The following is a 21,148-nucleotide window of genomic DNA, read 5'->3' as shown; positions in this document are numbered from 1 at the left end:
ATCCTATTCTATTCTCTGCCGGCCTGTGCTACTTTGCCAAGTGCTCCCAGTCTCTCACTCAAGACCACTTTAATTTGATGGTGAGGTGGTGAGGTCAGGAAAAAAACCCCGTTCTTGATGCCTTTGTGAAAAATGTGTTTGGGTCACGACCTCACTGGGAGGGAGGCTGCAAAGCAAGCCCGTCTCTTACCAGCAAAACTGCAGGAGGTGAAGGAGGGGGATGGTGCAAGTGTCCCAGCCACAGGGAAAGCCTAATTGGGTGGTTGTAATTGCTGAGGACATGCACATCTGTAGGAAAGCAGGCTCCCTTCCTCGCGCTGCTCCCAGAAGGGCTTGTTTGTTTAATTTTATCTCAAAGAGAAAATTATAAAAAGAAAAAAAAAAACAAACCATAAAACCACCACCCTGTGGTTTTGCTCAGCTGCAGCACAAAAACACCCCAGCAGAGCCCGGAGAGCGCCAGGGACCAAAGCCCTCGCCTGATCCCAGGTATTTCCATGGGGAAGAGGGGCAGCCAAGGGGCCATGCTCCGCCGGGACCCCGCTGCAGGACAGGGCCGGCTGTAGGAACCCTCTGAGCTGGAGGATCTGAGATGGCACTCGCCACGCTGCTCGCCATGCTTCCACCGGGTGGCTCGGACCCCTCTGCCCGGAGCAGCCGTGTCTGTCAGAGGGAGCTGTTTGCCCTTTGAGCAGCTGGAGGAAGGTGGGGGTCTCGCTGGGGACCCCGGCATGGCAGCCTGGCTTGCCTGGGTGCCAGCAATGCACTTTCTGACCAAGCAGAGTGGGCAAGGTTGTATTTTGGGGCAAAACATTGAGATCTTTGTGATGATGGTGCTTTGCAAACTGCCATCTAAACCCTGCCACGGTCACGGCCGGTGCAGCTGGGTAACATGAAGCGCTTGTGCTCTGGTTTCAGGCTCATTTTCTTCACTGTCATTAGTTTAAAATTCCGTGGGATCCTGGGCTTGGCATCAGAAGCTGACATCCTTTAATTTAGCAAATGTAAAAATGGGACCTTTTCCAAGTGGAGCGATTAGAAACGTCCCGCTCCATTCCCCAGGTGCGGTGGCCGGGTGCTGGCTGGGCCGTAGCCCCACGCTGCCAGCCACCCCTCTGCCCCCACCCCACTGGCGTGACTGCGGCTGAGACCTCCCACAACTCGTCACATGGGTGTGACACCCGTCCATCACCATCCCTGCCCGCTGCTCAATGCTGCCAGGAGCTGCCGACGGTCCTGGCTGGCAAAGAGCAACAGAGGGGGGGCTGGATGCAGGAGGGGGGCTTGCGGGGGGGAGATGGAGCCATACCCCCCGTGACACCCCCCCACAGCACCCTCTGAAATCCCGTTCACAGCAGTAAGACCCCTTTGCCCTGACAAGGGCCTTCTCCACCTCCGGGTTTGCGTATAATGGTGCGTGTCCCCCCTAAGCTGCTTAATGAGGGTTAAGAGGCTAACGGGCTTATTACCAGCAATTATTTCCACAGCCCTGTGCAGGTGTCCCTGAAATGGTGGGGCCTCACGCCCACCTGGGAGCATCCCACTGGCATCGCCAACCAGCCAGCCTGGGGTGTCACGAGATTGTGGGTGCTCAGTCGGCTGCCTGAGTCAAATCAGTGGCCATTTTCAGGGTGTTTTTACAACCTGTTACAATGATCCAGGCTGTGGTCTGGATAGGGGAGCGTGTGGGGGGTGGCATCCCTACGGATACCTCCTCCCCCCTCCCCGGCCCTGGTCGCTCTCACTCTGCCTCCAGAGTGGCTCTGCAGCATCCCTGGGCGGTCGCCTGGAGACGGCCGCGGTGGGTTGCCACAGCGACAGAGCCTTCGCTCAGCATCCCTCTAACTCCAGCGCCTTGGCCGAAGTTGGGTGAGAGAAAAATATCCTGGGGAGGGGACACCAGCCCACCCAGGGCAGCAAGTGCAGGGCTGGGGAAACTGAGGCACGGCCGGTGGAGTTGGAGGCAGCTGCAATGTGATGGAGAAGGTTTTGGAAGCTGCCTGTGGATCTAATGGGGCAAAAGGCAATGGAAATGGGGCTGGTGGGGGGCAGGGGGTACTCAGAGTGGTTGGGGGGGGTGTCAGCTCTTTGTGGGGGCAGGTGCTGGTGCAGCATCTCCGCACGCGTCCTCCCGGCAGCAGCGGTTGATAGTCACCATGGCAATGTCAGCGGCGCTCGGGCTGTCAGCTGCTTTGACATCCAGCGCGTGCCAGGATGGGCTGGGGGGGGGGATGCGCACTCTAGGGGACCAGCCACCCCAAGCCCATCCAAAAACTTGGGCTCCCCTACATCGGGCGGGGGGGCTGCCGCGAAGCCACCAGGGTCCCTTAGGGATGGGGTCCCACAGGCCACGCGGTGGCACAGGCTGGTGCCTGGCTCTGGGGACCCGCCGCAGTGAGGGAGAGGAGGGTGAAGACCTTTGGGGTGACACCAGCAGTGATGCCCCCCGCCAGCCCTGCCACCGAGGGCTCCCCCCCCCTGCCCCCAAGCCTATAATTACAGATGATGTCGCAGAGGGCCAGGAGAGGTTACGTAACTTCAGCATTTGGAAATTCTTTCTGCTCCCTTATCGGCTTTATAAATACCTTGAACTCAGGCCAGGCCAGGCTGGGGGAAAGGATGACATGGGCTGCAGCCTGTCCCCACCCTCAGACTCATCCCAGCTGCGCTGCCTCAGTTTCCCCCTCTCTATGGACAAAAGCATCCCTGCTGCATCCTGCTGCGGTGTTAACGGAGGCTCCTTGCTGCCGGTGTGAGCATCAGTGGGACCAGCCAGTGTTTTTCACCTCCCACAGAAGAGGAGGTGATTTTTCTTCTTCCCCTGGAAAAGACTTGAAGGTGCTTTGTGGGTCATGGCCATCATTAAATGGCAAGTTCAAAAAACCAAGGTCCTGCCTGCAGGCACTTTCTGCTGTGCCCTAATCTGGAGTCACATCGCCCAGGTTTGAATTCGTTGCATCTTTCTGGCTGGTCCTTCATGTCCTAAAAATTCCTGGGCTGGAGCCGTGCTCAGTTTTCTCAGCAGGGTGCTGGCTGCTCACCCTCTTGCCCCTACTCCGCACAGCACCCTCACAGCCCTCCCCACCCCCTCGCCACCGCACAGAGGAGCCAGGGGACAGTGGGATGCTGGAGAGTCCTGAGCACCTCTGGCAACAGCTGCAGGAGTCTGGGGCTGGGGAGGGGGCTAGAGCAGCCCCCTCCCCCCCCCCCCCCCCCCCCCCTTCATGTGCTCTTGCATTTATGCCACTTGCAAACTTATCTCCCCGCAGGATGTTGGAGGGCGGCCGGGGCCATGTCGATAGGAGTGTGCACGGCTCACGCAGCCAAGGGCAGCCAGGGCAGCGTTGTGTAACTCTCTGTGTGGCTCCTCACCGGGGTGCCACCAGACCTGGCTGCTGCCCCAGTCGCAGGGCACATTCGCTCCATGCCTGCCCATTGCCACCACAGATGCAGCCGTGCTGGGATGCTGGGTGATGTCTGGCTTTACACCCCCAAGGGATGCTGGTGGGCAGGACCAGGACCCGGGGGTTCAGTAGGCTGTTGTGGCTGGCAGCAGCATGCCACTGCCTTTGCCCCCCTGAAATCTTCCCTTGACAGCATTTTGGTTTTATTTGCTGGAGAAGTGCTGCCTTGTTCCTTGTCAACCCATATGTGCACGCACAGCAGTGCCTGGGCTTGCTAGCGTCGGGCTTTGCACTTGCCTTGTTTGTTGTAAGGCTGCCCAGGAACACACACGGGGGTTGTTTTTTTTTTAGGGCTGACAGAAAAAAACCCAACACCAACACCCAAAAGGGATTCTTGGCTTCTCCTTCATTGCTTTTCTGCTCCTGCAGTGTGTGCCTGAGCAAGCCACCCATCAGTGACCTGGGCTGTGCAAAGGAGCAGAGAGGGGAACACAACTGGTGCACACAGAACCTCACTGGGTTCAAAACAACCTTTAAAATACCCAGGTGATGCACGGCAGCACCCGAGGCTGGGGCACAGAAATGAGGATTTCCACATCTGCCTGGTGGGTACCTTGGTGGCTACCTCCATTTCAGCAGGGCTTCCCAAATGAGGTGGGTGCCCTGGGTGGTGGTGGTGGGGTGGCCCCCAGGTTGCCATCCCCCAGCTGGTGGGGTACCAGCCCCAGTGGATGCTGACATTGGGAAGAGATTTGACTTCTTGCCGCCGGGGCTGGGCTGAGATGGCACCCAGGGCTGGTACCGTGGGCAGGGAATGAGGGAGGATTAATTGAGTCGCTGATCCCTGATGGCGAGAGGGGATGGGGAGCAGCAAGCCCCCCCGGCGTTATGCAACGCCTGTGCTAAATCTTCACTGCAGCAGATAAAGACGGTCCCCAAAATACCCTGTTCTGCCTTTGCTGCCCTTGCAGCTACTTGGGTTTGGGGTCATGTCCGCAGTCTGCAGGGGTCCAGCTCCCTGAGGACATCAGGGCAGGGAGGAGAGGGCACAAACCTGGGGCCAGAAACCTGGTATCCCCCAGGAAAGAGATCTTCTCCATCTGGGCTCAGCTCAAGGAATGAGAGCATTAAAGGGACCCCTTGCAGGATTTAAAAGATTCTGAAACTCCTAAACTGGTGTGGGCAGAGCCATGAGCTGGAGGGAAACTAGTAGCATCAAACCAGTGCAAAGGCCTCTTTTATCTTGATGCTGGGCAGCATCACGTGTGTACCAGGGGGGTTTGACACCCCCAGCAGAAAAGGAGGGGGATTTCTCTTCCTCCCCTGAGAAATGCTTGAAGATGAGGTTTGAGTCATGGCCATCATTAAATGGCAATATCAAAGAACCAAGGGCTTGCCTTGGACCGCTGACTGCCTGGCCCTGGTGTCCAGTCCCCTGGGCTTGAATGTGTTGCATCCTTCTGGGTGGTTCTTTGCATCCCAAAATGCTCTGAAATCCCCATTCGAGCTGTTTCTTTCCAGTCCCCTGAGACCACGTATCATCTTGGGCTTCCCACCACTCTCACTTGCCACGACCGCAGTTCTGTTCCCTGCCCCTTAGAAATACCACCAAAGGTGGATGTCCCCCTCGCTGGCAGTGGCTCCGACGAGGTGCCAGCTCCTGTACATGTAGGGAAGAGGAGAGGTTGTAATCTGAGCTCGGGAGCAATTAGCCAGGACAGCGGAGTGCTGTCTGGCAAAGTCCCTGCCGCCCGCTTGCTCGCTCGGCTGCCGGCATCAGCATCGGGGTCAGCATCTGCGTCTCTCGCTGCGATCGCAGGGTAAGTAGGGCCAGGAGGGAGGCTCTGCCCGAGCATGGCATGTCCTTACTCCCCAACTGCTCCTTCTGGGGTTAAAAGTCAATCTTAGGGCTCTGCTGGTGCCTCCGTCCACAGCAATGCCGAAGGGTGCTGGAAGCACAGCTGCTTCTGGGGTGGAAATGGCAACTTTCTCCCTGGGTGGCCACGGAACCAGGAAAGTGGCCGGTGATAGCAGGACATAGGTTGTATTTCTCACTGAGAGTTGAGCAGTTGCTAATGCTTGGATGGAGCAGGAATAACCGTGGGTTTAAAGCCCAAAACAGAGTGGAGGATGCTGATGAGCGATTGATGGCTTAGCCTTGCTTCCATCCCATCTCCCCTTGCTGGAAGGGACCTGTGCATCCTGAGCTGGCTCCCATGCCATCATGGGGAGAGCGATGCCGAGAGCCTTGTCATCAGTCTTCCCGCGGCTCACGGCTCCATCGGCTCCGGCTGGCAGCCCCATCGCTCCCAACCTGCCGCACGTCGCGCCTTCAGGATAAACATTTCCTGGGCGCGGGCTCTACCCACACAAGCGATTTCCCTCAAGCAGGAGACACAGCTCCTGGAGTGGTGGTGGTGGGGTTGTGCTGGGTGAGAGCAGATCTCCGAGGAGCACGGGAAAACACACCTTGGGAGTCACAGGATTTGGGAAAGAGACCTTGACAGGAGCTGGGCAAGTGGGAGGTGCAGGATTAGTCCTGCTGTGCGCAAGCTGGGGCTGAATGGGGTCCATATCCATCTTCTTCTGCCTCTAACCCTAAGGTGTAGGCAGCAATTGCTCCGTGAGAGGGCTCTTAAAATAACTCATGCTTGTGATGCCCCAGGGATGCTGCTGAGCACTGCCCTAGTGCTACCTAGTGCAGCATGGTTGCCCCTCGGTGCTGCAGCCCTCGGCTCATCTCCATCTGGTTGGGAATAATATCCTCATGAAGGCGTTTGCCTTTTCTGTCTTGCTTTTCCCTTTCTTCCCACGGTGTTTTGCAGCAGCTGGGTGATCCCTCCTTGGTCGGGGCCAGGGCTGGGGCAGGGTTGTCACCTTCCCCCCGGGGCCTCTTGGCATGTGCTGGATGGGAACCCACCGTTCCCAGTGGAAACCTGTGTCCCTGCAGAGGCTCCGGCGATGGTACAGCCGGGGCAGGCAGGAGCGTGGCTGGCTGACGGCAGCTCTGCCATCATCTGCCTCCAGCCCCATCGCTGGCATGTGTCCTTGAGAGGGTTTGGGGCTGGGGGTGGAGCCCAACGTGTGCCCAGATTTGGGAGCATGCTGGAGGGACCAGGGCCATGTGATGGAGGAGAGTGCACGAGGTGGGAGAACAGACACCCCAAGGTCACCCATCCAAAAACACCCTCTGCCCCATGCGGTCCAGGGATGGGGCTTTTTGGGAAGGAGGCACCCATTGCAGCCCAGGCGGGGAAGGGGACTTTCTTGGGGTCCTGCTCAGCCCACCAGCACCCCGGGCACAGCAGACTGGGTGATACTTCAGTTGAATGCCCCAGGCACCTCCCAGCCCCAAGCCCCCCCAGCGGGGCTCATTTTCAACCTCCAAACACCGCACTGACCACATAGCCAGCCCCTTCCTCGGCCCAGCACCAGACGTCTCCACCTCCAGTGCCCCAGCCACACCAGCTCCGGGGGGCTGTTGGGACACCCCCAGTCACTGTGGCAGGACATGGGGAGAGGGGACATGGCATCACTGCCACAGAGCCTTAATTCCCAGGGCCGTGGGGCTGCTGGGAGCAGATCTCTGACATCCTGCGGGACAAATCCTGAGGGGTGCAGGGTCCAGGGCATCAGCAAGCTGCGAAACCTCCCCTCCCCCTCACTAAATCCCTTCCCCAGCGCAGGACAGTAGGTTACGGGACTCGACCAGAGGTTGGATTTAAGGAGATTACAATTTCTCCCCCAGGATAATCTAGAAATTCAATTAAAACTCTCTGTCTCTCGCCCGGGCTGCAGCAGGGCCACGGGGCACTCTGCGCCCCGCAGCCATGGCCGGGGAGTGCTGGGGAGACCCCCCCGGGCGCACGCCAGGTAAGGGCTGACCCCCTCCTCCCAGGGTCCAGCCGGAGCCCCCCTGGGGGTGGCTGGGGCTCTGCCCCTTCCCAGGGCGATTTGCTGGGGTATTAAGACCCGTCCCCTGAGCCAGGGCAGCAGGGGGGGGGCGGCGGGGGGGCTGCGGGGGGCTGCAGGGAAGGGGCTGTGGGTACCCCAGAGCTTTGGGTAAGGGTGTCACAGGGAGAGAGCGGTCTGGCTGCATCCCCTGGGGTTTTAGGACATCTTTTGGCAGCCCCCATGCACTGACCCTGCCAAGGCCTTCAGCCCCCCTTGCCCTCATCCTCACCCCCAGCCATGTCCTGCTGTCCAGCCATATGGATGTGAGTGGACAGACAAACACCACTTTAGTGTTTCCCAAAGAAGCAAGATGGGATTTCAGGACCTGGCAAGGCGGTGGGGCTGGCTGCAGGTTGTGAGGACTGGGGGTGACCGGTGTTCCCTGCCCCCTCTGCCGCTGTGCTGCAGCTGGGCAGGGGGGGCATCACCCAGGCGTGGCAGCAGGGCAGCAGGTGGGTGTACAGACCTGGGGTGCTGACACTGCGGTGTGTGGGCGCCGGAGCAGGGCTGGGTGCCGCGGCTGGAACAGGCGCAGAGGTAGCCAGACTGGGATGCTCAGTGCCCCCCGCCATGCCATAGAGTTGGGGACCACCGGTGTGCTCAATGCAGCCTCTGAAGGATCTTTCCCAGGATCTCCCCTGATCCGGGGCACATTTTGCAGGTATTTTAGCACAAGTCTATCACCCTGCAGAGGCCACCTGGCCCCAGTGGTGCTGGGCACTGCACATGGACCCTGTTCTCCTCCCATGCCCACTGTGGCATCCACACGTGGCTCAGGGGGATGGGGATGAGCCAGGATCTCTCCAGGCACCCTGTCACCTCCAGTCTCCCCACCAAGGGCCTTCCTTGTCCTCCCTGCCTCAGTTTCCCTCCTGTATGCGTCATCAAGGCTTGCAGACAGCCATTCCTTGGCTGCTCGCTGGCACTGTGGGGGTGCGTGGGGGTCCAGGGAAGGGGTGCATGCCCGCGGCTGTTCTCTCCCGTGTGCCTGCCAAAATGGAGTGGTTTTTTCTCATTAGGAATGCACTGTGGTGGGATCCTCTCGCCTGTCCTGCCCGGCAATGGAGGGGAAGCAGGGGGTCATTTATCCTCTGGATTCGTCCCATATCAACCCCTCATTTACTGGAAGTACCCAAAGACGGGACATTGGAGGAGGGAATTATTCAGGCAGCAGCGCTGCCCCGGCATGGGGGGGATGTGCTTGGCTGGGGGCTGTCTGCAGCTGGGGGTGCCTCCAGATGTGCTGCACCCCCCTCCCATTTTGCGAGTGCTCAGTGCCAGGTCTCTTCATCAGGATGGGGGGAGCAGGAGCAGTTTGGTCACCCGCGGCTGTGCTGGCATGGCCACAGCCCCACGCCAGGAGCAGAGCTCCCTCCTTGCTGCTGACATTGTTGTCCCGCTGCTGGGGCATGAAGGGCATCGCTGCAGGAGATAGCAGCCTTATCTGCTGGTGCAGGGCAGGCAGCAGCCCTGAGCATGACTTCCTCGCGCTGTCCCCTCCTGGACAGTCACCTCTCCTGCCCACGTGCCACGGGACCTGTGTCCTCCAGCTCGGTTCCTCTGAGTCCCCACTCGGGTTAATTCCACACAAACACGGCCTGGTTCCCCACATGCCTCCGCAAACCGGGAGAAAATCCATGCTGGGAGGATGCAGGGGGGTGATGGCAGCCCTGGTGGCCCCGAAGCGCGTCCCCTCCAGAGGCACAGGGAAAGGTGTGACGATAAACCGCATCCATAGATCCAGCCGGCTCTAACTCATGACCCCCCCCAGCGCTCAACACATTTTCCCGGCACGCTGGTGGTTCAGACTATTGTTGTAACATTTAACTCCCTTTTAAAAAATTAAATAAAATTAGCCGTGCTAGTTGGCGGACTGCTGAGACACTTGATTCTCTGTGGGACACTGCTCCGCAGTGGGAGCTGGGTTGCTGCAGTTTAGTGGCAGGAGTTGTTGCCTCTAAGGTCACCTCATTAGCCGGGGGAGCCCATGGCACCCTGCGCTCGGAGCCGCGGGGAGCTGTGGGCCCGTCCTTCCCGCTATTAATATTACGGGTCTGATTGGTTTTCCGTGTGTTAACGCTATTAGCACTGCACAGGACATGTGGCGTGAGGGGCAGGGGATGGTCCCGCTGCTGCCTGACGCCCAGCACGGCTTTGTCTGCACCAGAGCTGGGGCTGGCTGGGGGATTAAGGGGCAACGGCTATTCGGGGAAGTTTGGATTTTGTTCCCAGAGAGTAAAATTGGGATGGTCAGGGGTGCAAAACGCCTGGGAAAGGAGGCAGGGAGGGGGATGTGATGTCCTGTAACACCTCGCCCGCACTCCGGGGCAGCTCTGGCTGTGAGGAGATGCCCGGGTGATGCTGGAGGATGGCACTAGTGACCCAGGGAAGCGCAGGGTGACCACAGCCCGTGGTCCCCGCTGGTGGCCAGGGCAGAGCCCCTCCAGCCACGGGTTTCCACGCACTCGCACGAGCCCTCTCCCAGCCCGAACCTCCCGCCGTAGCAGCGGGAGGCTCCAGCCTTCAAATTAAAACCAAACCAAAAATTCAGCTTTCAGCAAACTCGAGAAAGCATATTTCCAAACAAAACTGTGCTAAATAAAGCACGAGCCGCAGGCGGCCGCCTGCTCCAACAGATCCACTTTGCTCGCCTTTATTTAGCTGCCGTCTCCCCATGCTGCCACGGCTGGCCCAGGGCCGGGAGGGGGGTGTCCCCCCAGAATCTTTGGTGCTGTGTGAGACCCCATCCCTGGGGCAGCATCAGCCCCTCAGGCCGGTCCTGACCCCCGCAGCACAGTGTGCCCATGGCCAGGGTGCCTGGGCAGGTGAGACCCTGCGGCATGGGGGGAGGTGGGGGGAAGGGAGGGAGGGAGGTGGGCAGGCAGGAGGGAAGGAGGGAAAGAAGGAAGGAGGGAAGGTAGTGAGGAAGAAAAGTAAGGGAGAGAGAATGAGAGGAAGAGAGGAAGAGCAGAAGAAAGAGAGGAACAGGGAAAGATAGAAAGAAAGGGAAAAAAAGAAAAAGAAAAAGAAAAAGAAAAAGAAAAAGAAAAAAGGAAGAAAGCAAGAGAGAAAGAATGAAAAAAAGAAACTGAGAGAATGAAAGAATGAAAAAGAAAGGAATAAGAAAGGAAGAGAAGAAGAAATTAAAAGAGAGAAAGAAAAAAGGAAAGGAAAGGAAAGGAAAGGAAAGGAAAAGAAAGGAAAGGAAAGGAAAGGAAAGGAAAGGAAAGGAAAGGAAAGGAAAGGAAAGGAAAGGAAAGGAAAGGAAAGGAAAGGAAAGGAAAGGAAAGGAAAGGGAAAAGAAAAAAAGAAAAAGAAAAAGAAAAAAGAAAAGAAGAAGAAAAAGATAAAGAAAAAGAAAAAGAAAAAAAAGAAAAAGAAAAAGAAAAAAAAGAAAAAGAAAAAAGAGAAAAGAAAAATAAAAGAAAATAAAAAAGAAAAGAAAAGAAATAAAATAAAATAAATAAAAGAAAAGAAAAGAAAAGAAAAGAAAAGAAAAGAAAAGAAAAGAAAAGAAAAGAAAAGAAAAGAAAAGAAAAGAAAAGAAAAGAAAAGAAAAGAAGAAAAGAAAAGAAAAGAAAAGAAAAGGAAAGAAAAAAGATGAAAAGCAGGAAGGAGATAGAAAAAGGGAGAAACTGAGAAAGCAAGAAAGGAGGGAAGGAAGAAGGGACGGGGAAAAGGGGGGAGGGGGGAGGGGAGTGGTGGTGGGGAGTGGGGAGCCCGAGGGTCCCTGGGAGTGTCACCCCCCGGTGAGGGCTGTGCTGCTGCCTCTGCAGGCACCCGGGCATGTCTCCCCTTCCAGCACAGTTAATCCAGACCCCAGCTAATCCTCTCGCAGGTCACTGGGAGCTCATTGCATTTTGTTCACTTCTCAAATGCATCTAGAATTAATTAAAAAAACCCGACAGTATATTCATGCTGTGGCAAAAGTGTTCAGGGTTTTCCCCTGGGCTGAGCCAGAGGGGTGATGGCAAAGCAGCCTTTTCTGGCCCCAAATGCTCAGCTCTCATTAAAAAAGCAGGAGAGAGATTAATGAATGTAGCTGGTGTGGTCAGGAGGAAGACTGGGGGGTGGCTGTGTGACCCCCAGTTCGGCAGTGTGAGCCTGCAGCCAGCCTGAAACGTCCAGTTCAGTCCCATTTGACTTCCAGTGGCTATGGGGCTGTAAATATTCACCGTTCATATTAAGCATTGGTGCCGGTTTTACTCTTCCCCGCAGCTGCGAGGAGGGGAGCATCTTGTGCCCACTGCCCCAGCCGACTGCGAGCCATCGCTTGCTCTGCTGACACGAGCAGATAACGGCGGTGCTTGAAAAACCAGCTTTGGGGATAAAAAAACGATTGTGCCCCAACTGCAGCGGCTGGAAGTGGGTTGTTTGATGTGTGAGATGGTGGCACACGTGGGTCTGTGTCCAGCACCTGGGAGGCTTGGGTGGGTTGTTAGTGCTTCTGCTTGTGGTGCTGGGCCTCTGCAGGGATTCCCGAGTCCCAGGCTGGATTTGGGGACAATGTCAGTAAAAGGCAACCCAGGGCATTGCTGCTGGCTGGGCTGGGGCAGCCGCAGGCAGGCTGCGTGGCGATGCTCCCTGGCGCTGGGCTGGCCCTGGCCGCTGTGTAATGGAAAGGGTGTGCTTGTCCCAGCGTGGCCCCGGGCAGTCGAGCTGATTGCAGGAATCGACTGCATCGACCAGGCCAGCGGATCCAACACAGCATGTACAGCCCGGCGGGTTCGCCTGTGCCTCTAGGCACGAGCCGGGCACCTCTGCGCTGCGGGGACAGGGTGTCGCGGGGGGCTCTGCACCCGCTGCCCCACCATGATGCTGCCTCAGGCAGGTCTCGTGCCAGCAAGCCGGTTTCATCCCCAGTGTCACATCCCATATAGCTAAATAACAGGACGAGCTGCAGCAGGGGGTGGTTTGGGGGGCATTCCTGCAGTGCCAGCTCTTTGGAGCGCTTGGGACATGCCATGTGGCTTCTCCACAATCCTGTCCACTGCCTGGTGCAGCACCACGAGGGGCTGGGGGGGGGGCAGCAGCCTGGCAGGGTGCCACGGAGTGCCCCCACCATGGGCTCACCTGCACCAGGGAGCCTGACCGGCTTGGGCCACCTTTCCCATGTCCATGCCACCTCTCTCCCAGGCAAAGCTGTGTGTAGGTCCCTGACCCTGCAGCTGAGTCCTGCAGAAGGGACCAAAACAGCTCCCCATTCCCCAGTGGCAGTTGTCCCTTCATAAGTCTTGGCCAGCAAAAGCCATCTGTGACCGTAGATGGCTCCATGTCCCAACGGATGGGTTGGGAAAGCTGTTCCTGAGGCCATCTGCCCTGAGCGAGTGCCTTCCCGGGGCCTTCTCCAACCGGCTGTATGTTGGACTTGTCCTCTCCCATCCCCAGGCTGGGAGATGGAGGTTAAATCCACAATTCCCCACGCTTTCCCTTGACCCCAGGAGAGCTGGCGCTCGGGAGGTCGGGTGGCCACTGCTGCCACGTGCTGGGCAGCAGTCCATCTGGCACGGGCAATGTGAACTGACGGAGCCGCTTTCAGATGTACCTTTACTGCTGTCTCTGAGCTAAGGAGAACAGCTTGGCCTCTCCACTTTCCTCTCCAGCAGCCTGACCCTGCTCTGACAGCAAAGCTCATGAGAAAAGCAAAGGGCAGAGGCTCCAGTGCTACCCAAGGTTTTTCATCTGCTGGTGTCGTTGAGCATCCTGCAGATGCTGCATCCCCCCAACAAGGTTTGCTTGCTCTCTTTGTAGCACGGAAGAACAAACTCTAAGACCTTCTTCCTTCCTCCCGCGCAAGTTTTGGGGACCAGCTCAGCCACAGGACGAGTTAGGGCAGTGGGGGGGGGTCCCCACTCAACATGTGGCCACCCAGCCCATCAGACCCCTGGCCAAACACTCCCTCAGGTCCCTCTGCTGTGAGAGGTAACGGCCGTGTCTTTGTTTTCTCATTGCAGAGCCTCTCGCGGGATCTGTGTGGTGACGCGGCAGCCAAGACGTGGAAGCTTGGGACTTCTCTTCCACTGCAACAGAATCTGGGGGGGTGGGCAGGGGTGGGTCAGGGGGACACTGGGAGTCGCAAGACCCTTCACCTTCACTGTGGGCTTGGCTCAGGTATGACTGCAGGCAGAGTCAACCCTTACAGCATCGTGTCCTCCGAGGAAGACGGGCTGAGGTTGACCACCATGCCAGGTATCAACGGCTTTGGCAATGGGAAAATCCACACCAGGAGGAAATGCAGGAACAGGTTTGTAAAGAAGAACGGTCAATGCAACGTGGAGTTCACCAACATGGATGACAAGCCGCAGAGGTACATTGCGGACATGTTCACCACGTGCGTTGACATCCGCTGGAGGTATATGCTTTTGCTCTTTTCCCTGGCATTTCTGGTGTCCTGGTTATTGTTTGGGCTGATTTTCTGGCTAATTGCACTCATTCACGGAGACCTAGAAAACCCGGGTGGAGACGATACCTTCAAGCCTTGTGTTCTGCAGGTCAATGGCTTTGTGGCTGCTTTTCTGTTCTCCATCGAGACCCAAACGACTATTGGTTATGGCTTCCGCTGCGTGACGGAGGAGTGCCCGCTCGCGGTCTTCATGGTGGTGGTTCAGTCCATCGTGGGGTGTATAATTGACTCTTTCATGATTGGTGCAATAATGGCAAAGATGGCCAGGCCCAAAAAACGGGCCCAGACATTACTTTTCAGCCATAATGCAGTAGTGGCAATGAGAGATGGAAAACTCTGCCTGATGTGGAGAGTTGGGAACCTCCGGAAAAGCCACATAGTAGAAGCCCACGTACGAGCTCAGCTAATTAAGCCCAGGATCACAGAAGAAGGGGAGTACATACCGCTCGACCAAATAGACATTGACGTGGGGTTTGATAAAGGCTTGGACCGTATCTTCTTGGTGTCTCCCATCACCATTCTCCACGAGATCAATGAAGACAGCCCCTTGTTTGGGATCAGCCGCCAGGACTTGGAGACAGATGACTTTGAGATTGTGGTCATCCTGGAGGGCATGGTAGAAGCCACCGCTATGACAACGCAAGCTCGGAGCTCCTACCTGGCCAGTGAGATCCTCTGGGGCCACCGCTTCGAGCCCGTCTTGTTCGAGGAGAAAAACCAGTACAAAGTAGACTATTCCCACTTCCACAAAACCTATGAGGTCCCGTCCACACCCCGCTGCAGCGCCAAGGACTTGGTGGAGAACAAATTCCTGCTGCCCAGCACCAACTCCTTCTGCTACGAGAACGAGCTGGCCTTCATGAGCCGTGATGAGGAAGAGGAAGACGACGACAGCCGGGGTTTGGAGGACCTAAGCCCGGACAACAGGCACGAGTTTGATAGGCTTCAAGCCACGATAGCGTTGGATCAGCGGTCGTACAGGAGGGAGTCGGAAATATGACTCTTGGTCCTTCTGTTGACTTTTCCGAGGGTATTTTTTTTTCCTCCTCTAATCTCTTCCCCTACAACCCGCTCAAATTATGCAGAACAATGCAAGTGCCATAGGAATGCTTGAGAAATTAGTATCCTTCATAGTTTTCAGTTTCATCGCAATAACCACTGAGCGGTCTGCAGGAGGGGACGGTGGCAGGTCACAGCGCGCCACTCATGCCCGGCGCCTGCGGCGAGGCCAGCAGCTCAGGGGGGGCGGACGGATGGATGGACGGATGGATGGATGGACGGATGGACGGACGGGTGGATGGATGGATGGATGGATGGATGGATGGATGGATGGATGGATGGATGGATGGAGGAGGGTCCGTGGGGCACAGGCAGGCGCTCGCCCTGTGCAGCCCCGTGGGGCTTTGCTCTCCCTGTGGGGAAAACGCCAGCGTTTTCTTAGAGCTGAGCACTGCGAGATCCAAAAAGAGGAAATATCAGGAAACAAATCTTTCTCTCTCTGGTTGTTTTTTTTTTCCCTTTTATTTTTTAACTGAGCAGCAACAATAACAAAAAAATTGCTCCTTCCAGTAGGCAGTCTGGTTCAGTTGCACAAGAACAACACTTGAAATAACATGCAACATTAACGTACTTCTTTTTAATTTGGGAAAAAGGCGGGGAGGGAGGTGAGAGGGTTTTTAATTTTTTCACTGTACCATTTGGAAGACTGTTTACCAAAATAATAATAACAATAATAATAATAATAATAATATTAAATCTGAAAGAACTCATTCAGTATTTTTTAAAAATGAACAAGGGAATGAATAAGCCACCAGGGTCATTTGAAGGGGTGACTTGCTGGGCAGATGGAAGAGCTAGAAGTCAAGACTGCATCTGATTTTGGGGTGACTTTTTTGCCACTGGCATGGCTTCGTAGGCAGAAAAGAGACGTAAGTGGCTGGAGGTCCGTGGCGGTGAAAGCAAGTAGTGTAATTACTGGCAAAGGAGCTAATAAGGAAAAGCCGGACTGTGATGGAAAGAAGCATTGCGAACACAGCAATTAACTGATGTATGGAAATATTGAACTTCAGGGTGGAAATGGGGTCTGGGGTATCAGCTGCTGAAGTGCTGGGTCTCCCCAACATCTCCAATGGGGAATTCATAACTTTCACCACACCGTACCTAGTACAAGATAGCAAAAAGCACAAAAAGGAGAGTGGAAAGTCTCGAATTTGGCTGTTTTCCAAATTTTCCAACCAATTTGGTATTTTCTCCCTTGAAAATCATTTCAAACGTGGAAATCCATGTGAACATCACCTTGTTGGGTTGTGCTTCCTCTAGCACAGCAGCCGTCTCCTTGCCAGGCTGGGATTTATGAATTGCCCGTTCACCGGAGAGCCCTGTTTCAGAGGCAGATGCTTTTCTGAAAACAACAGATGCCAGTCAAGAAAACCACCCCGTCTGTGCTTCAGCCCATCCCCGTATCCCAGCCTTGAGGTGGATTGTGCCTTAGAGATGCAAACTCATCCCGCGCCCCAGCCCTCCCCCACAGCACCCCGCTTGCATCCCCCCTCCGGGGCACTGTCCCCTTCTCTCTGCCCCCATGGCAGCACCCACATCCCACCATCCGCTCTGTTGTTGGCTGGCCTTGGTGTCACGCTGCTTTGGCTTCTGCTACGGCACGAGGCAAACCGCCCCATGCATGGGAAGCCTTTGCTTCTGCCCTGCTCCCTGCCTTCGCGCAGGGGGAAGGAGTCAGGAAGGAGCAGGTTGTGGGTCCCTTCGTCCCAGCTGTGCTGCTCATTGGTGCTCTGGGAGCCAAAATCTGGCTCCCTGCTCCCCGTGGCTGTGGGAAAGGCTTCGGTACCTATCGGCATCCCGCCCCTGGCACTGGGCACGGAGCCCTGGCAGCACCTGGCCTTGGGGAGAAGGGGTCGAGAGCAGGGTCCCCAGCAGCGTTTTTGCTGTGAGGGGCTCCCGGTGCTTTTCTCCTTCCAAGCCCACATCGGGGAAGCCATATCCCACGGTTACAACTTGCTGTGGCATGTCCAGACATCGGTGGCAGAGGCAGGATTGGTCCTGTATCCCCATCTTTCTTGCAAAGGGCTCTGAGGAGCAGCTGTCCCGGTGCCCCCACCCCAGCCCTGTGCCCCTGAGCGTCGTGTCTCGCTGGCTGGCCATGGGACGGGGACCGGGACGTCATCCCCACAGGATTTCTTCCCACTCTGTTCCCACCAGAGTCTACCACCACCAACCCATGCTGCCTACCAAGGGGCTGCTCGATTTTTGGCTTCCCCTAAAAACCAGCCACTGGGAGAAAACACCCCCTGGGGCAGCACCGGGACGGAGCAGGTTTTGGCACCAAGTGCCCCAGACAGGTGTCCCCAACAGCAGGGACATGTAGGGACATGTCATTGAGCTCCGGCCACGACATTTGTGTTTCTAAGACAGTGAAGGTGGATGCTATCCCATCGCTGGTCCCTTTGCTCCCAGGGGGCGATGGTTTTTGCCACCCACTTTTTGACCCATAGCATCTGGGGGGGTGGGAAGGATGGGGGTGGGGCGGGAGGAGAGATTTTGCGTGCGCACTACTTATTTATTTTTTTTAAAAAAATGCTTTTAAGTGGTTTTAGGTTCTTTTGAATAAATAATAATTATTACAAAAAAGGTGCACATCTTGCTGCTGTAGGGTTCTCAGAGGGTTAATTTCTTTATAAATATATATATATATCACAGTAAATATTTGTATAAAAATGAAAGAGAAATAGAGATGTCTTTAAGTAAATTATTGCTTTTAAAGAAACTTCTATGATTGTACAGTGTTACCTGGGACAATAGAATAATATATACAGATGTATTTTTAAACTGCTGCATAGGCAGATGTGAACCGGGCTGGGGAGCGTCCGCAGGTGGGGGGAGGGGTCGGACCCTTCCCAGCCCCCGTTCACCCACCCCCTTCCCTGAACCCCGCTAGTGAGGATCTAGCTCTGGCGAGTTGTCGTATATATACTGTATAGTCCTCGTCCTGGCCATGGACCATGCCGGTACATAGTGTATAAATATTATTTTTGCCTACCTGTGACTGCTCTGAGCTACTGGTCTTTTTTTCTATCGACAGGGAGCATTGTGAAGCTGCCCCGTGGTGGGTTTAACCACATGGATTGTCAAAGAAAGGCCGGGGGTGGGGGGGGGGGGAGGGAAGAAGAAAAGGTGAAAAAAGCCAAAAAATAGTGTTTGTTCGTCACTCGGGTTCCCCGGAGGGGCTGAAAAGGTGCAGGGCTGCTCTCGGGGTGCAGGTTTTGGTGTCGGTCACAGCAGGGATGGAGCAGGATCCCAGTGGGAAGGGTCTCGGAGCTGAGCAAGGGGACACGTCCCCTCCAGCGATTAACTGCTGGCTATTTCCTCTGAGCTGAGGACACTCCATCCATGGAGTAACTCTGGTGTTATGCTTGATCCTTGGAGGATGGCAGGAGTCTGGGAAAGGAAAGAGACACTAATCCTCTTGGCCAGCACCCTGTAGGGATTGCCCCCGGCCAGGCTCAGTGCAGCCTCTGGCAGCACCCGCCACCCTGGCTGGGGGCAGGGGACCAGACCCACGGCTGCTCCCGCTTGGCTTCACCCCAAAAAGATGTACTGGCAGAAAGGAGCCGCATCCCTGTGCCCCAAAACCACCAGCTGGGAGTAGCATCCTCTGCCCCCGACAGATGCACGGTGTGTCCCCTCAGCCGGGCAGTGGGTCCCCGGGGCCGGGAGCCGTCGGGATGAGCCTTAGCTTCTCATAACCAAAATTAGTGCACTTAGTCTTTTAGGGCTGGGACAATCACTTAGCGCTTAACCTTTCGCGATTCGGTGCCTGCTTGACCTTCAAACCTTTTGTAGGAGATGAATTCAGAGCCACCTTTTCTATCTTTAATAAGGCAGAACAAATACGTTTATTTTTAAACCCTCCTGCTCTTTCCTCTTGTGCTGACAACCAAAAGAGTCCCCTGTGTGTGTGTGTGTGTGTGTGTGTGTGCGTGTCCCATTTCTTGCACGCCAAAACGAGTGTGTGGCAGCCCAGTCCAGTACTCCGGCCGCATCCTGCTCTCCCACCCCCCAATTCAGGAATGCTGCCGGGGGGGCTGGTGCAGGGCAGGATCTGGCCGTGTCATGGGCAGGGAGGGGACATGAGACGGTGCCCGACCCAATGCCACCCGTCACCTTGCTGAGCCCCGGCACCCGCCAGCTGTGCATATCTGTCCCGCTGCCCACTTTTGGGGGGCGCTATCCTTCCTCCATCCCCCTGCCCCCCAACACACCCTGGTGTTCCCCCAGGCTTGGCCCCACATGGTTTGGGGACCAAGACCTGGCACCAGTCCATACGGGCAGGTTGGCAACTGGGAGCACTGGTTTCCCAGGGGTAAAATGCCGAGTCTGTTTGCTGGAGCAATGGTGACGTGCAGCGATAAGAGAAGTTGATGGATGCAATGAAATTATCTGTACCTTTTCCACCTCTGGTGTTTCTCTGTCTCATTGCACATATATTTGAGATATATGTGACAATGTATATATATATTTGTAAAATGTATTTCAGATGACAAAACTGGCCAATTTTATGTTATTTTAAATATATTATATATATTATATATAAGTCTCCAAAAGATATAAATAGACTAGAGAAAATAATATAAATATGTAATAAATGTATTTTGATCTATTTAAAATATCTCGCCTCATGCTGTATATTTTAAAGATCATAAGGAAATGTCTGCCTGTAGCAAACTTCAAACATGGTTTCAAGTCTGTCAGTTGTCACACATATAATAAGTATGTGCAGCAAACTGAGCGCGGCTGGGGGCCAGCGGGACAACCACAGATTTTTTTAGGAGCCTTTTAGCAAACATCCATCCTGCTGCCTCTAGGTAGGAGCAGAAACCCCACATCTGATTTTTCCTTGTTATCCTGCAGAAGAGGATAATTTTTCCTCTCTGACAGGTCAGGGGCTGCAGGGATGCTCGGTGGGATGCGTGGCTCTGCAGGGTAACCCCCTCCCCACACAGCCCCCTGCCTGGGTACCGCTCGCTCTGCTGCGCTGCCCTGGTGGCCTTTTGCCGGGGGACCAGTCCGCAGCAGCCCAGCCACGCGGGGAGCCCGGAGATGGGAAACTGTGCCTGGAGCCCAGGCAGAAAGAGCCCAGTCATCCAAGACTGACCCAACAAATCTTCCCAGAGAGACCTTGGTCGCCCTTGGCCTCCACAAGGATCTATTTCCTACAGGCATGCCTCCTCCAGGGACCTCAGGGGACATTGCACCACGGCCAAGCGACAGTTTAACTGTCTTTAACGGTACGTCATGGCCGAAGGAAAGCAGAGCGAGGGTGTGGGATGCTATTTAAGGAGAGGGTAATGGCCCAGTGGACACAGAGCCCCTGGATTTTCCTCTTGGCTTTTGCACCTGGCTGCCGCAGAGGCTTGTGTGCTGAGATGACCTGGAGAAATTATTCATCATCGTTTCTCAGGCTGGTCACAGGGCAACTGGTGACCGATAGTTTCCATCCACCAGTGATGGTCAGTTGGGTCCCATCGGCTCCATTCCTTCCCCCATAAGGGAGTTTTTCACTCATTTAAAAAAAAAAAAAATCACTGCCCGCTGCTCACTCCAATCACCCAAGATAGGAGCGGGGCTAAGCACGATTTAAGAGCGCAGCCTGTTTAATTTATCAAAGGGGGAGACTGAGAGGTGACTTGATTACAGCATTTGTCACGGGGAGAAGGCACTGGTATGAAGAGGTAACTTAATCTACCAGTGAAAGGCATAATAACTACCTCTTCCTGGAAGCTGAAGCTAGACAAATGAGTCTTGGAAATCGGGAGCGATCTTTTAATGATGATTAGCTATTAGAACCAGCCTGTGCCTCGTGATGCCTTTATATCTGGACCAGATGCTTTTCTGGAAGCTTTTCTCTTGCTGACGAGAGAAGAGCAGGAGTTTATTGGGGAAGGTAATGGCCTGTTACAGGCAGGTAGGAGGTGAGATGGGAAAAACCTCCCTGCTCTCCTCCAAAACATGGGCTGGATGTCAGAAAGGAAAATTCCAGGGAGAGCGTGGGGGATGCTCTTGCAGGGCCCTGCCAGCATTTCTCCTGGGGACAAGCACCGGCCTGTGCAGCAGCTTCCCAAAGTGCTTGTGCCTCCGCTCTCAGGGTTTGCTTTGCCATGCGGCAGTGACTTCTCAGGCAGCAGTTTGCACTACAAAGCCCGTTGCTTCATTTGTGGAAGCATTTAATGATTCAGGAGCCGGCAGCTCCCTGGGGACGGTTTCCACTGCCTCCAGAATTCCTCCTTCAGTGGCTGCTTTGCAGCAGAAATCCCCAGGGAGCTGAGCTGACGCTGGCACCCAGGGAAATGTGCTGCCAGGAGGTTCAGTCCTT

At 55.5% G+C, this 21,148-nt stretch overlaps 1 protein-coding gene across 2 annotated transcripts in view; it reads left to right on the top strand.

The window, feature by feature from the left end:
- The window catches only part of KCNJ12 (potassium inwardly rectifying channel subfamily J member 12), a 35,881-nt gene extending 16,474 nt beyond the window's left edge, over positions 1–19,407 (top strand). The window contains exons 1-2 of one of the 2 annotated variants that reach the window (XM_027779855.2): positions 6,919–7,277; positions 13,313–19,407. In XM_027779855.2, coding sequence (XP_027635656.2) covers positions 13,472–14,761 — 1,290 coding nt within the window. In that variant the 5' untranslated portion in view covers positions 6,919–7,277; positions 13,313–13,471 and the 3' untranslated portion in view covers positions 14,762–19,407. Of the gene's footprint in view, positions 1–6,918; positions 7,278–13,312 lie in introns of those variants that run through there. The other variant, XM_027779861.2, reaches the window with a different exon arrangement.
- The last annotated feature ends 1,741 nt before the right edge of the window (positions 19,408–21,148 follow it).

Source organism: Falco peregrinus, chromosome 5 (genome assembly GCF_023634155.1).
Source record: "Falco peregrinus isolate bFalPer1 chromosome 5, bFalPer1.pri, whole genome shotgun sequence".
NCBI classification, from domain to species: Eukaryota; Metazoa; Chordata; class Aves; order Falconiformes; family Falconidae; genus Falco; species Falco peregrinus.
Note: the sequence above shows the minus strand (reverse complement) of the source record. Positions and strands in the feature narration are given on the sequence as shown.